This window comes from Sceloporus undulatus, chromosome 1 (assembly GCF_019175285.1).
Source record: "Sceloporus undulatus isolate JIND9_A2432 ecotype Alabama chromosome 1, SceUnd_v1.1, whole genome shotgun sequence".
Classification (NCBI taxonomy): domain Eukaryota; kingdom Metazoa; phylum Chordata; class Lepidosauria; order Squamata; family Phrynosomatidae; genus Sceloporus; species Sceloporus undulatus.
In genome coordinates, this window is record NC_056522.1 from 3,695,142 (window position 1) to 3,711,974 (window position 16,833).

General features: G+C 42.8%; 2 protein-coding genes across 7 annotated transcripts in view; one reads left to right on the forward strand and one right to left on the reverse strand.

The window, feature by feature from the left end:
- FZD3 (frizzled class receptor 3) overlaps positions 1–5,217 on the forward strand; it is a 69,882-nt gene extending 64,665 nt beyond the window's left edge. For 5 of the 6 annotated variants that reach the window (XM_042448717.1, XM_042448756.1, XM_042448736.1 and 2 more), the window contains 2 exons: positions 628–861; positions 2,055–5,217. In XM_042448717.1, coding sequence (XP_042304651.1) covers positions 628–861; positions 2,055–2,268 — 448 coding nt within the window. In that variant the 3' untranslated portion in view covers positions 2,269–5,217. The remainder of the gene's footprint in view (positions 1–627; positions 862–2,054) is intronic. The other variant, XM_042448746.1, reaches the window with a different exon arrangement.
- Positions 1–16,833, reverse strand: part of LOC121919807 (protein FAM71C-like) — a 1,121,343-nt gene that overhangs the window by 1,069,297 nt on the left and 35,213 nt on the right. The window lies entirely within an intron of this gene.

The window sequence follows — 16,833 nt, forward strand, 5'->3', positions numbered from 1 at the left end:
GCCTCATCCAATCCATTATTAGTTTACATACAGAATTCCCAATTTTCATACAGAAATATGAGATGATATCTGACCCATGCAGCAGAGCCAATGTGGTGTAGTAGTTTGAACGTTGGACTGTGACTCTGGAGGTCAGAGTTTCAATCCCCACTTGGCCATGGAAACCCACTGGGTGACCTTGGGCAAATCACACTCTCTCAACCTCAGAGGAAAGTAAAGACAAACCCTCTCTGAACAAATCTTGTAAAGAAAACCTTGTGACTTTAAGATTGCCATAAATTGGAAGTGACTTGGAAATGCAGTCTCCTTCTCTGGAGGTTTTAAAATAGTGGCGTAGATGCCTTAGGTAACAAATTTTTAAAATTCTAATGAAAATAAACATTAAAAATCTACTAGGTAAAGGCAATGGTCAGCCCACAGTCCCAGCTGTAATATTGGTTAATTTCTAAGATGGTTTTGCCACCTCTAGATGTAGAGGTTAACACATAAGAACAGGAGCTCCCAACTCAGCAGGTATATTCAATAGGCCTATTTAAAATTACTCCGTCTAACCTCTGTATACTTCCCTGCTGTGCTGATTGACTTTCTAGCATTAAAAGTGACTGGTCTTCACAATTTATTCTCCAGGGTTGTGAACGAGAGCCGGCAAGTCCTTCAGGAGCCCGACTTTGCTCAGTCACTCTTGAGGGACCCCAACACTCCCATAGTCCGCAAGTCCAGAGGCACTTCCACCCAAGGGACCTCAACACATGCTTCCTCTACTCAGCTGGCGATGATGGATGACCAGCGGAGCAAAGCCGGCAGTGTCCACAGCAAAGTCAGCAGCTACCATGGCAGCTTGCATCGGTCACGGGATGGCAGGTGAGAAGATAAGGCTCTCACGCCCCAAATAAGTAGACAACAAAGAGCATGTTTGTGTATTAAAGCAGAAGCCAGTCCAGGTAACCCACAGATTGGTGCCCTCTGGGTATACTAGACTACAAATCCCATAATCCCAGTCTCATCTTGGAGATTCTGGGAGCTTTAGGCCAGCCTGTCTGGGGCAGGAAATCAGGGAAGTCTGCTGCTCGCTGCTTGGCAACAATTCACAGATCTTAAATAGGAGTGTTCCTAATCTACTAAAATGAAAAATTATGACAAGAGATGCCTGGGATTAAATGAGAAAACTTCAGTATGCATAGAGTGTGTCCTACCCCTAAGGCTTAGAATCTTAGAATCACAGAGCTGGAAGGAACCCCAAGGGCCACCCAGTCCAATCCCCCTCTGCCATGCAAGAACACAGAATAAAAGCAAACCAATAGATGGCCATCCAGTCTCTGTTTAAAAACCTCCAAAGAAGGAAACTCCACCATTCTCCAAGGCAGCATCTTTCACTGTCGAACAGCTCTCACTGCCAGGAGAGTGTTTAGGTGGAATCTCTTTTCCTGTAGCTTGCATCCATTGTTCTGGGTTCTATTCTCAACATCTTCAAACAGCTCTGACCATAGGAACATTCCTGCTGACATTTAGGTGGAATCTCTTTTCCTATAGTTTGAATCCATTGCTCCTGGTCTCTGGAGCTGTGAAAAATAAGCCTGTTCCCTCATCAATATGACATCCCTTCAGATATTTAAACCTGACTATTATGTTTCCTCTTACCCTTCTCTTCCCCAGGCTAAACATACCCACCTCCCTAAACCACTCCTCAGAGGGCATGGTAGTGTCCATATCTTTCACCAGAACTGGACACAATATTTATTTATTTATCTATTTCACAATATTCCAGATGAGGTCTGACCAAAGTAGAATAGAGAGTCCACCTCCTTCTGGGGGAGTCCATTCCCCTGTCAAAGAGTTTCCTAAGTTTCTCTGGAAGTGTAGTTATTGTCTACACTCCTCCGTTGTCCTTTGACTCCACTGGTTCAGTCCTACTCTCTAGAGCAGCAGGAAACAAGCTCGCTCCCTCTTCCACCAAGTGAGACCCCTTTAAAGATTTGAAGAGGGCTTGTAAGTATTTGAGTGTGGCAGTGCATTCTTGCCTGGGTTACTGAAGCAGATGAGTCTTTATGAATTAGGTATACCCCCTGCAGTTACCGCGGGATTGAAGACCGGCTACCTCACGGCAGTATGTCCCGGCTGACCGACCACTCCAGGCACAGTAGCTCCCACCGACTCAACGACCAGTCTCGCCACAGCAGCACCAGGGACCTCAGCGGAAACCCCGTGACTCACATCACACATGGCACCAGCATGAACCGGGTGATCGAAGAGGACGGGACCAGCGCTTGATCCACACCTCTCTCCTCATCTCTCTCATACACCCGATTTTTAAATGAGCAGTGCTCATTTCATGTCAGAATAACAGAGCTCAACATTTTCCCTCTTATCAGGTATTAACTGCACAACAAAGCCTAACTCGAATGCTGCCTTTTTCCCCTCTTCCTTAGCCAGCAATTTCTCAGAAAGATTACGTCGAAGCAATGATGCTGCTTGATCAAGTCTGCAAACTGACTGCTGATGGTACTTACATTTTGGACTCTTCGATATGACTTTATTTATTTGGCAATGTTTACCCCCAGCCCTTTACCCCTTTTTGCTTGTTAACTGAAACTCTTAGGTTAATATTATTTTTAAATAAATAAATATCCCTACGCTTCTCTAAAAAGCATACCATAAATAGTCCCTCAAAAGCAGACGATGGGCTTTTTGTTTTGGAAGGAAAAATCCTCTCTTTTTCTGATGGTTTTTTGGGGGGAGGGGGCTCCGATTAAATAGTAAATGGGTTACTTTTTCTCTTGCAGCACAGAGAGCAGGCTGCCTTTTTGTAAAAGACAAAACTGTACAAAGGACATCTGTAAGGAATCAGCGGGAGATTTTAAGCGGTTACACTGGAAAGGCAACAGGAGGATAATGAGGGGAGGCTCCGGGTGCGGGTGTTGGTTCTTAATTGAAATTTCTAGTCTTGGTTGCAGGGTGGGAGTGGGAGGGAAGGCATGAAAGTTTGGTCTGTAGCTTCTTATATTGTCTACTTTATTAGAAAATGTTCCTGTTACCTCCTTGTTTACAGGGGAGTTGTTTTTTTACCCAGCGAAAGAAGGAAAGTAGTGTTGGATGACAATTCCAGCGCCTCCCCAAAGTCTCCACAGTTGTGAAAGAAAAGGACTTGTCAGTTTGGCAACCTTTTTGTTGTCCTTATGAATATCATGGAGATGCCCCCATTCCTGACCCCTTTCAGCTTCAGTGCCTCAAACAGTGCCCTGCTGTATCTAGGGCATTCTCTGGAGGGGAGAGTTAATGACAGCTACTATTGCATCGTGGAAGCCAAATTGGCATTTGGAGAGGGGAAGGGGAAGGGGATCCATTAGCACATTTGAGAATCTGTTGTCCCTTTTAATGAAGCCTGTTTGCCAAGACCTGCAGGCAGGCCTTAAGGAGAAAAGGTTAAATTCCCCCACCATTGCTTTATACGCTAAGGACAAGAGATCAAGGTGGCAACCAGTAGAGCAAATACAGTGTCATCTGCATGGTTTCTGAGAAAGAATCAGAAATGAGGTTACAGTCAGGTGAGTCGGGTTGGGTTGGGTTTTTTTAGTACTTTAGTTTCTCTTTAAAAATAAATCTTTATTTGGGATTATGACTTTTGGGATGCTATAGGCAAAGTGAATCCATGCACTTAATTCAGGGATGGCTGATACATGGATGGCAGCCTAAGTCTTTCTAAGGGATAGGTGGCATTATAGTTCCTCCGTCACGATGGTGACAGGCTTTTGAAATTTAAGAGGCTATTGTGTACTAAAGTCTCTGAAACTAGAAGAAGCCACAGGGGCTGAGATTCTCAAAACTGCACCACTAGTTCCATGCAGCCAAGGGGACTATGGGCTTATGCTTCACCCTAAGCATGGCAGATTTCTTATCTCATTTTCCAAACTAGTTCAAGATAATGCAAGGGGATCTGTTTAAGGCTAAAGTTCTCATAAGATATGACTAAACCCTTGGGATCATGTCAAGAAGCCCAGCTATGTGTGAAGCTGGTTCTCAACCTGGTTCTTATGTCAAAACAGGCCAGCAACAGTTTATATATCCAGAGTCTCTGATTGAAGCTTGCAGTGTGCTCTATACTAACTCGGGGATGGGACTGGTGAGAAAGAGGCTCCATTGACTAGGGTCAGGCTTCAGGTCTGACAAGTCCACCAGTGTGAGGCTTTGTCCTCATTTACTTGTATGAATGGTATGCAAATGAGTAACTCAGATATGCAAATCTTCATCCCCTCAGTAAAACCCTTGGCCACATCGTTTTATGGCAGTAAACTTGATTCTTCTAAGGCAGCTATTGGTATGAGTTAGAAGTGTTGCCATAAGGAAGCACTGGTTTGTGTTTGAACCTACCTCACCTGCTCTCACACTACTGCTGGGAAATGTACCTTTATTTTTTGTTTTCTTGTTCACTTAATATGCATCTATCTTTTGATGTACCGTGGCCAAAACGTTTAGCAGGCACTGAAATTTTTTTATTGTTCTTGCTTAACAAGCCCCTGTTTCTTCCATGCAGAGATTCTGGTTCCTTATGTTTTTGTTATTCCTTAACACAAACCCTACTTTGGAAGGCTTAACCTCAGCAGTTTGAAAGAAAAGAAAGAACAAAAGACATCAGTAGAGGCTGAGATACATTTACAGCCACAAGTGTCAGGCAAAACATTATTTTTAAAAATCTGGATTTAAATTTTGATCACAGTGAAGTCCTGTTATAAGTATTATTACCGACTGAATTCAGAGACAAAGCTGTGTTAGCTTGGAATATCAGTATGCAAAGGGATCTTGTACTACCTTTGAGACTAATTGAGTGAAAGACATGTAACATAAGCTTTCTTAAACTTGGTTTGCTTTCCAGATGCATATTGACTTCACTCCATGCATCTGAGGAAGTAAACCAAGTCTAGGAAGGCTCGTGCTACACTGCCTTTTGCTCAGTTAATGTTAAAGGTGCCACAAGATCCCTTTGCATTACAGGCTGAGTCTCCTTTATCTGAAATGCATGGGACCAGAAGTGTATTGGATTTTGCATTTTCTCGGATTTTGGAATATTTGTACATACATAATGAGATCTCATGGAGATGAGACCCAAGTCAAAACAGGAAATTAATTTAGGTTTCGTATAAACCTTTTACACACAGCCTGAAGGTAATTTTATACATAATATTTTTAATAATTTTGTGCATGAAACAAAGTTTGCATACATTGAACCATCAGAAAGCAAAGGTGTCACTATTTCAGCCACCCTTGTGGACAATTTTAGTTTTTGGAGTACAGTTGGCCCTCCGTATCCACAGACTCTTTATCCACAGATTCAAGCATCAATGGCTTGAAAATATTCAAAATAAATATCACTTCCAAAAAGCAAACCTTAATTATGCTATTTTATGTACAGCCATTTATTATCCATTGTATTTAATGGGGTTTAAACATCCATGGGTTTTGGTATCTACAGCGGGCCCTGGAACCAAACCTCAGCAGATACCAAGGACCCACTGTATTTTGGATATGCAGATAAGGGTACTCAAGCTGTATTATTAACTGTATTTATACCCTGGTGTTTCTCCCAAAACAAAGATTTGAGGTGGCATATTAATTCAAACAAGTAGAATCTATCTAAATATTGCTAACGTTTAACATTAAAATGTAACTTAATTAATTTGTAGCTTGAGCAGGTTCTCCAAGTGCTTCTTAAATCTAGATGTTAATGGCACAAAGCGGTCATTCATAGTATACCTTTTTTGTAATGTAAATAGCCACTGTGGGGAATAACCATCTCTCAGCTGTGGGAAGGAGGGTCATTGCTTTCCTTGCCAGTATCCTGGTCTGGTCAAAAATAGCATCTCTGAAGCTGCCATTTGCCTTTCAGGGAGGGAAGTCTCCAAAGGTGTCAGCAAGATCCGTACTCAAAATGCAAATAGTCGCTTCAGAGAGGATATGTGGGGGTTCATAGAATCATCAAGTTGGAAATGTGTGCAAGGGCCATCTTAGTTGTTGTTGTGTCCCTTCAAGTTGTTTCTCACATGGTGATCCTATCATGGGATTTTCTTGGCAAGTTTCTGCAGAGGGGATTTGCCATTGCCATCCTCTGAGGCTGAGAGAGTGTGACTTGCCCAGTTGGTTTCATGGCTAGCCCAACCCATTCCATGCGGCTGGAAGTGGCCCTGCTGTCTAGGGGACTCTGGGAGCTGCAAGGCAAATACAATTAAATAAAATAAATAACCTTTTCCCCAAGTGCTGAGGCTATTTTTTAGTCAGACCTGCAGCTATAGAAGAAAGAATGAAACTTGCTATGCCACATGGCTGCTTACTTTCCCCCGGCTCCTGAGTCCCTGACAGAAATGTGCTTAATAATTCAATGAATACAGCTAAGCTCAGGTTTGAGCCCAAGGCAACAAAATTATTAACTGCCTAGGAGATTTTTCCTTTCGCCTCGGCACAGAGTGGTTTTGCAGAATTGGCTCCAGACTTTGCCTAGAGGAAAAGCTAGAGGTATATATGGAGGTTTCTAGTTAAGCAAAACATCTGCAGAATTTTGAGATCAGAGTATCAGTAAGACTAGCAAAAAATGTATAGGGTACCCTCCTACCCCCCATCTCCATCTCTACATTTTAGATCAGCACAGAGGGGTAGAAGCAGGTTTTTCTAGCAGACATTTGAAGAGGGAAATGGCATTCTAAGACCTCTTTCACACGGTTGTAGCACTTTGCCGTGGCTGCAGCCTGCAGAATCCTGGGATTTGTAGCTTCGTGGGACACTAAAGCTCACTGGCAGAGAATTCTAAATAACTCACCCCTACAAATCCTAGGATCCCATAGGATGCATCCTCGGCAGTTAAAATGGTACAGGAATGCTATAAATGTACAGGTTGAAAGAGACCAACCAGTCAAAGCAAGTGGTACAACCCAGGTGTGCATTTCCAGCAGTCTAAAAGGGAACCAAGAGGTTCAAGCTTTGCCTTGTATGTTGAGAGTTGAGAGTAGGGACAGGTGCACATGTTGGCCCCTGTGTTCCCCCAGATGTAGACACACCAGCCCCCCAGACTCCTTAAAAATATTTTTGTTGCTTGATCACCTCCCCATTCCAGTTGTGTGGTTCTCCCCAGGAGGTTTTGGAAGGAACACATGAATAGCCCCTTGCATTGTGTCCAAAACAAGGCATAGCTTGTACATAAACTTATGTTACACATACTTATGCCACTAACAGGATTCCAGTTCAGGAGTGTGTGTGCAGTACCCCGGAAATAACTTGTTAAAACCAACTACATGACCTGTAACATGTTATTTGGGTAGATAACAGGAGCATAACAAAACTATAAGGCAGGGGTTTTTTTAATGTTGTGAATAGCATTTCCCAATTCCACTTAGTTACTTTTGGAGGAACACTTTTGTGACATTATTCCTCACTCTCCATTTAAGCTAATTGCATACTTTTCAAAAACAATTTCTAGTTGACTTTAACAAAAACATGAATATAATGAGCTGTGTAAAAAATTGCACGCACACACACACAATAAATGCAACAGCAAGAGTAATGAGTTTCTTCTTTGTCTTTGCAAAAGTAACACAACAAAATGTTTTTTAAAAGTAACTTTCCAAACTCTGCCCTCGAGTCTCTGCTTTCTTCCCACTATAGGCTCTCTGCCATTTTCCCCTTCTCCTTCCCCCCCTTAATATGCTGCTACCTTATTTAGATAAAATAAGGTGCTGAACGGAGGTTTTTAAATGTCAGTAATTTTTAAATAATGTGTGTGTGTATATATATATATATATACACACACACACACACACTCAATCAGGACTGTGTAGGGCTACTTCTGCTAGAAATTTGAAATTACTTCTCTTGAATTGGATGCTAGTGAAAAGTTTACACATCTGTCCCATAAAGGGGGGAACCCAGTTTCACAGTGACTGGATCATTTGATGTATAACTGGGTAAGCTTTAGGCCAGTATTGGTAAAAATATACACACCTCTCAGGTAAATCCAGAAACTCTTTGCAAGTCCAGAGTTTGCGAATTTTACTTTGGAAGGAAGGGGGGGGGGATCTACAATATCCAGGATCCCCAGACTAGCATGGTGGGAGTTCTAGTCCAAAAAAACCTACTGTATATACTCATGTATGGGCTCAAACAGACAGGCCAAAATAAAGCTGCTTCAGGTCATTTGGGAGGTATGCTGTTTAAATGATGCATGCGTCTTAAGAGGCCAGAAGCCGTGCCAAAGCCATGATCCAGTTCTAAGGACTGGAGTTCAGCTTTGGCACAGCTTCTGCCCTCTTAAGATGTGTATGTTATTTAAACAGCATACCTCCAAAGTGACCTGAAGCAGCTTTATTTTGGCTTCTCTATTCAGGCCCTATAAGTCTAGAAATTTCAATCAAAAAGTTGAAGCAAAAAATCTGGGTCAACTTATCCATGGGGCAATGTATATAAGTACATATATGTTTCTACATAAGTATATATGCTTGTAATTACTGTACTTTAACTCTTATTTAAAAAAGGAACTAACCCGTCTTTTGAGTAGAGTGGTAAAAGGCAAGAGCTTAGTCTGTCCTGAGAGCACCTGAAAGAAGCAGTGACCCCATTCAACTTTCTCATCCATCCACCATTTGGGGTGAACACAGTTATGTCTGCCAATTTTTTGTAAGTTCTTTGGCATTGTTTGCCTTTGCTTCATCCTTTGGATCTGTTGTTACATGCCCCTAAGTTTTACCCTCGACTTATCTACGAGCCATATCAAAATCCAGAATTTTGGCCCCAAATCTGCTCTGGACTTATACATGAGGGCGACTTATAGTCTATTATATACAGAAACATCTCTAAGCTGCAAGGAGGGTCCACTGGTGGCTGCAGAAATCCCACAACAACTCTGCAGTTTTAGATTGCATAGGGCTGAAATAAATACTTTGGTTGGCTGATATGCCTCTGATGTGTTTCTGTCTGCTGGCTCTGAGAAGGTGGATGAATTGTCAGGACAGCTCTATAGCATGCTATTATTTCTTCCTCAGGCAGTATAGATATGTCCTGCTTTAACCATGTTGGCTCAATAAACCAAATGGTTTGCAGGCTTCATATTGCCAGCCGGGGTTAAAGGAGATCAGAACACGAAATGGGGGAAGGAGTGGTTTGTGGTTATGGGTTTTGATAGTAGCACGGGGATAATCCTCTATTGCTGCGTGGTGTTACAAAAGATTTTTCTTGTATGTTTCATAAAATATCTTGTGGCCAAAAAATATAAGGGTACTGGTTAAGTATCTCTTAACCAAAATGCTTGTGACCAGAATTCAGAGTTGGGATTTTTTTTTCTCCAGATTGTGGAATACAAAAGTAGTGTAGTAGGCACTTGTACTGTGTTTGCCAGGATGGAGCTAGAAATGGAGGATCTGTGAAATGGGAGGTGTGGATTCACACCAAACACTACACTTGGACTTCTGCAATTTTACAGATTCTCACTCTCGCTCCAGCCTTGCGTCTTTTTGCTGTGAGCCACCCACATCCACCTTTGAGACAGCTATTGCGCACTCTCACTCATTCGTTTCACCCCAGCCTCACGTCCCTTTTGTTTGCATCTTGTGTATGAAACACGAGGCTGTTGAGAGACTGAGGACCTGTGAGACGAATGAGCAGGAGCACTGCAGCCACCATCTTAAAGGTGAAAGCAGGCAGCTGGCAGCAAAAAGTTTGTTTTTGGAGGTGTTTGGATTTCAGTGTTCTGGATTAGGAATACACCACCTGTATAACTAAATTTGGCATGCATGGATACAACATCTAGCATTAGTAATGGTCCAGCCTTGTTGAGTTGAGCTCAGAGCTTGGAAAACTTATAGTTTGGAACCCAGAAGCCGCCAAGCTAGCATAACTGATGCTTCTAGTTAAGTCATTTTTCCAAGTTCTGGTACCCCTGAAACAGTGGAAGAATGTGTTACAGTAGGTTCTCCTGTTTCTGGATAATGGTTGAATCCTTCAGTATGAAGTCTATGATTCTATGAAAGACATAGTGTAATGTGCTTCTGAGTCTGATATGAAGATCTTGGCTCTATTTTATTTCTGTATTTGCCCACTACAGCTGGCCCTCTGTTTCCATGGAGTCAACCATCCACAGCTTGAAAATATTCAAAAATAATATAAGTTCCAAAGCAAACCTTGTTTTTGCCATTTTCTATAAGGAACTTCATTTTACAATGCCATTGTATATAATGGGACTTGATTATCTATCGATTTTGGTATCCACAGGGGGTCCTGGAACCAAACCTCAGTGGATACCAAGGGCCCACTGTAGAATTATTATTATTATTATTATTATTATTATTATTATTATTATTTTCCCTCATTACTGTATGTTCTGCCCTTTAAAACCAGTTCTTAACCTTTTATCAGTTTTGTTTTTTTCCTGGAAAGGAAGATACAGAGCATCAAATCCATAGTGCTAGGGGTGTAGTTATGGGGGGCGAGGGCAAAATGAAGACATTGCCCCCTTCAAATAAAGGCACCATATCCTCCCATGAATATTTCCTTCAGTCCCCAAATTTCTAGCATTGCAGTAACTTAAAACTTCAGTTGAGCACCAGAAATATAATTTAGGCATCACAAGAAAAAGAAACAGGCAAAGCGACAACAGGGAATGTGAACACAACAAATAGAGTTTTAGGTATGAACAATTTTTAGTCTATCTTTCTCAAAGCTAGAAATTTAGGAACTGATGGAAAATGGGGGAAAGGGCAGAATTCCTATTTGGAGGGACAATGCCCTCATTCATTCTCCCCCACCCCTGGACTCTCCATGCCCTTCCTCCCTTTTTAACATTCCCTTTTAACATTCTTGGAATTGAAACCATTCCCAATATAGCTCCTTCATCCTTTGGCCCCTGCACTTCCGGCATGTTGCAACGGTGTGGCTCTCTGATGTGAGGGACTAGAAAATGTTTTGCCCCTAATACACCATCCCTAATGTGTCAACAACAACCATTGTGTTGTTGTGTGCCATGAAGTCATGTCCAACTTATGGCAACCCTAAAGCAAAACTATCACACAGTTTTCTAGGGCTGAGAGTGTGTGACTCGCCCAAGGTCACCATGATTTTTCCTGACTGAGCAGAAATTTGAAACCTGGTTTCCGGAGTCATAGTCGAACATTCAAACCACTTCACCACAGTGGTACCATGGTGGTGCCCATAGGCTACAGTTGTTTCCATCCTGGAAACTCCATGGGCTGGCAGCTGGTGGCTCATAGAGTAGAAGTGGTCCAGGGACCACCACTTTGAGCAGCACTGTGGTAAAAGGACACTTTGGTTCCTCTTTGCCCCCATGCTGATCTGGAGTATCAGTCCTCCTTTCTCCATGTGGTGGTGGGGGATCATGGCTTCTTAGGGCACCATCTTTACCTTTCCCTAGCAAATGTGAGAACTGGTTTGGCCCAAAGGATGATTGAGCCAGACAATTGAGGGGGCTCTCTGTGGGATCCTGCTTAGCTCACAAAATCTTTCTACTGCATTTCTCCAAGGAAACTAGGGACCCTGTTCAGTCCTGTATTTTTAACCCTTGCTCCAGATGACCCAACAGGGCAGGTATGGACAACTTCCTAACCAGTGTGAAATCCAAACGAACTAGCAGATACATAGATACACACACACTTCTGACAAATGTAGTCTCTTGCTCTCTTTTTTATACTAATGAGTTTCTCTGCTTTTTCTGTTCTCTCTAGGAAAACTGTTCCAAAACAGATAGCCGTGTTAATCTGTAATAACAGCATGCAAAGGGATCTTGTAGCATCTTTGAGACTAACTGAGCAAAAGAAGTTGTAGCAGAAGCTTTGGTAGACTTCGTGTCAAAGTAGATGGCTCTTTTGGAGCGGCGTCCTGCCACCACTTTCCTCACTGTTCAAACACACAACGACGCCCTGATCCAGCGCTTTGCAGGCATTAAAAAGAACAGCAAAATGCCGCTCCTTTTAGCGCCAGCAAAAAGGCACCCTTGCCACTGTAACGGTCACTTTTCAGTGTTCCTTTGGTGCAGCATGTCTAAATGCTGCTCCAAAGGAGCGCCAGCGACATCCCCCGCCATGCAGTCGGGCATGCAGCATGATGCTGGTGTTGGAGTGTGTGGACGCCACACGCTCCCTCTGCTCTGAGGTCAGCATTAAACGCTGGTCTGTTTAGCCCCTTGCTTGGTCTACTTCCTCCAAAGCATGGATCTGAAAAAGTCTAAAGAAACATATGCCACAACTTATTTCACTCAATTAGTTTCAAAGATGCTACAAGACCACTGTTCCAAAACAGTTTACCTCTGGTCAACTCATTTGCTACCCTTTCCCTTTATAGATTGGAAAATTGTTCTTAAGCTGTCCTGTAAGCCTGAGGTTTTGCTATCTCTGTTTGAAGCAGGAAAAATAACCCTTATAATGCCTAAGGTCTATGTATAGTGCACACACTTGGATACCCAGCATGGACCCTGCTTCCCACAGATGACTGGTTCAACTTGCACTAAGTTCCTTGTAGATTTGATCCCTTGTTTACAGTGTGCCAGTATCCCATTCAGTTTTGTGGTTTTAGCACCTTAACTGTGAGTGTACGATTGAGTAGCATTGAGTAAGCATTTGGGGTTATGTGGGATTTTTTAAAAAAAACAAAAAACCCTGACCATTTGGAATTTTTAATAAAATGGCCAAAATGAAAGTTGACTTTTCTTCTCTTTGTATGTTGGTAACGTTAACATTTTTACAGGAAGAGTGAATGATAAAGGCTCACGCTACAGAAGGCATAACAGCTATGCCAACCGGCAATACAAGCTCTTTGAAGGAGATTGGGAGGCTTTGAATCACTGCTTAGTCACAGAAACCCACTGGGTAAGCTTGGACAAGTCCCACTCTCTTTGGCATGGAATCAGTGAGTTGGAAAAGACATTAAGGGCCATCCAGTTCAATCTCCCTGCCATGCAAGAACTCAAAATCAAAGCACCCCGATCAGATGGCCATCCAGCCTCTGTTAAAGACCTCCAAAGAAGGAGACTCCACCAACTTCCAAGGGAGTGTCTTCCACTGACAAACAGCTCTTGCTGTTAGAAAGTTCCTTCTAATACTGAGGTGCAATCTCTTTTCCTGTACTTTGCATCCATTGCTTCATGTCCTAGTCTCTGGAGCAGCAGAAAACAAGCTTGCTCCATCCTCAATGTGACAGTCTTTCAAATATTTAAACAGGGCTATCATATCATATCACCTCTTAACCTTCTCTTCTCCAGACTAAACATACCCAGCTCCCTAAGTCGTTCCTCATAAGGCATGGTGGTTTCCAGACCTTGTGTCACAGGAAAGCCTGGGCCAACCTTAGCTGAACAAATCTTACCAAGAAAATCTTGTGGCTTAACCACACCTAAAGTCAGAAACCTCTTGAATGCACACAATAACAAACTACATTTAGTCATGTTATCTCATGATATGTCCAAAGCACAATAGCCTCTGTTCAATCATCTTGATATTTTGGCATCAAAAGAGATAATAATAATAATAATAAATAATAATAATAAATTGTTTGTTAACCGCTTTTCCTACGATCAAAGCGGTGTACAATATCGTTAAAAACAGACAATAAGAACAATTAAAAATTCACATCTAAAAATACATATTAAAAGAAGTAAATTCAAACAAAATTAAAAACATATTATAACATATAATAAACTATTAAAACCATGAATTACTATATATCAAAGACAATAGGGGGGAGATGGTCTCAGACGGAATTGGGAGGGTAGGCTTGTAGGAAGAGATGAGTCTTTAGAGCCTTCTTAAAGGCTTCCACCGTTCCAAGTGTACCCAGAGACAAATTTGGGGAATGCCATTGAAAAAGCTTTTTAGTCACTTTTGCTGCCTCTAATTGTCCTGAAACTGAAGAGGAAAAAATGGTACAGATGCACAGACACTCTTTAAAAAAATGATATACTGGTATTTCTTGCTTCTCCTGTTGTGTGTTGGCTTGGTTTTCTCTGTTCATGAGCTTCTCCCAAATCCCTTAAGGCCTGACATTGCAGCACAATCCGGTTACAAATCCCACCTAGAAACAGCCAGATGTAATGAGTCGCAACAGCCTTTTTCCAAATTCTTTTGATGCCTTCACAATCCTCCAGGCCTGTATTTTGAAAATACTCAGATCAGCAAGTACTCATTTTGACAAAAGGCACCGTGGTTTTGCTATCGTTTTATAACATTTGCAACTGCCTCTGTATAAACATGTTTTAGAAATCTGCTTAAATTACTGGCGACAAATATGCAAGAGTTGTTCATTCCCCAGCCAAAAACTATGAAAGGGAACAGCCTGTAGGCTGCTGTTATCACAACTGGACAAATGTGAAATATTGGCGGGTTACAGACGGGCAGGGGAGGACGTCTTGGAGGTGTATTCAGCTGAATGCGGAGCCTCCAGACGGCCCGCCCCAGGGGCGTGCTTCAGGTGTTGGGGCTTCCACACGGGGGGCAATGAAGACGCCTCACCTGGGTCCGTTTCGGACCCATAGCTTCCATACCGCCGCCTCGGAGGACGCCGCAAAAAAAGAAGCAGCTTCCGCACGGGCGGCCCAAACCGCGGCTTTTTTTTTCTTTTGCCGCATGAGAAGTGCGCAGCTGCGGCAGTCAGCCAGCAGCCGGCAATTTCCCTTTTGTCGGCTGCGAAGTGCGCATGTGCACATTTAAAGCGCCAGGCCCCTTTAAAACTTTTCCCCCCGCTCTGCCCAAGAACAAAGGTGGTCTCCTGCCAGCTGGTGATCAGCTGGTGTTGGCATCCTTGTCCGCTTGCATGTTGCCAGTGTCACCAGCATCATGGATGCCTCCTCTCCTTTGGTCCCCGCGCTCTTGCTGAATCTGCAGTGCACAGCCACAGCTGTCTCCGCTGCCACCGCTGTCCCCCTGCCATCCCCCATCACCTCCCTTGTACATATGTACATATTTACAGTTTTAGCGTTTTTTATTGTTAGGTGAAAATGGCACAGGAATGTGTGTAGGGGTGCACTTTAAATTCCAAACTTTCCAAGCAGCGCATGCGTACATGTTGCTCTAGGGTTAGGGTTAGGGTTAGGGTTACGAGTCTTAAAATGCGCCGCAGCTGTGCCGCAGCTTCCACAGCTGCATGGCATCGGACGTTGCAATTAAAGCTTGACTGCAAACCACGCATGTCCCGGGAACCCGACCCATTATGCGACGCAGCTGACAAGGAGCTTTTAAATGGGCAACTTATATTTGCGGCGTAGCAATTCTGACGTATCGGTGCAGCAGCTTACAGACGGACATGCGCACGTACGCCTCAAATCAAAAAGAAGCGGAAAAAAGCAGCACCTTTTTAATGCCGCTTCTTCCCGCTTGAGGCGTGCGGGGGGAGTGTTCATGACGGCATTCAGGTAAGGCCCGTCTGAAGGCTCTACCTTCATGACGTCATGAATACACCCCTTTTTGCCCGTCTGTAACCCGCCATTGTTATTCTTGAGGGCCTCTTTTATATCCAACCCCATTCCTAGTCAAAATCATGCAGCATAAGCAGAATGTATAACTGCATTCAAGTGTGTGATATTCCACAAACCCTGTACCTCCAGTCTTCTTACACAGCAACCACCTCTCTGCTCTTATCATTCTGCATTTAATAACTAGTTAGTTATTTTATAGCTTCCTTTTTTTCCATGATAAACCTACAGGATACACCAGAAATTAGCAGATGGTTGCTTTCCAAAAACAAGCTACCATTTCCAATAGGCCAAATTTCCCCACAATCTTTGATTCTGCTCTGTTTCCTACTTTTCCATTCCAGTTGCCTGTGATTAACAAGCCATCCTGTTTCAATATGTGATCAATTTCTTCCTGGACATAGAATCTTTCCAATTGGAGCATTAACTTGTGTTATGGTTATATTGATGAGTGTTCCCTGGAGTCCTATTGATATGATCCAGTCAGATTTTGCATTACAGTATATCTTTTGACTGTTCTTGTTAAATCTCTCCTCACTAACAATGTCACCCCATTCCTTAGATTTTCATTTCCTGAGTAAAACACTGACTCAAAAGGTCTCATTCCTGTCCACTTTAGCTCACTTACCCAAATATTGCAATGTTTATATGCTCCATTTCTTGCATTTCTATGTCTAGCTTCCCCTGATTCATGCTTCTCACATGTTGTGCAGCTTTGGACTTCTTGAGCACATCAGCAGCTGAAGGGCTTTGCGGCTTGAGTCCAGTTGCATCACTGGCCACAACGCGACTCATACTTGTCTTCTGCTATACCCCAACAGCTCATTGAGTGCCATCCCACCTGTGAGTTTCATTTTTTGGTGAGGTCTCTTGTTTCATCTGGGATTGTTTCATCATAGGGTTTTAATGGTAGAAGACATTCAAAAGGGCCCTGCCTCTTTCTGCATAGTACTAACAAGTGTTCACTATGGTGCCACTGTCATTGCCTCTGAGAGATCCTCCACCAATGTCACCCTCCGCTACTGCTGCTGCCCAGTAGCAGTTTGACACACTTCTTCTTTTCATTGTACTGTGTTTAATTGTAGATGTAGCAAAGGCAGTCCAAGGATATACTATAATGCAAAGTCTAACGGAATCATATCAATAAGACTCCAGGGAACCCATCAGTACACCTAACCAGAACGTTTGTGCTCCAACTGCAGAGACAGAAGAAGAAATTGTAAGCCAGTTTCGGTCCCAATTTTGGGAGAAAAGCGGGATGCAAATAAATATAATAGTAGTAGTTGTCGTCATAACAGCAACAATTTATTCTGACTTCTCAGCAAAAGCCTCTCTGCCATGAGCAACCCACCTAGTTATACAGCCCCATCACTGTAGGAAAAAAGACA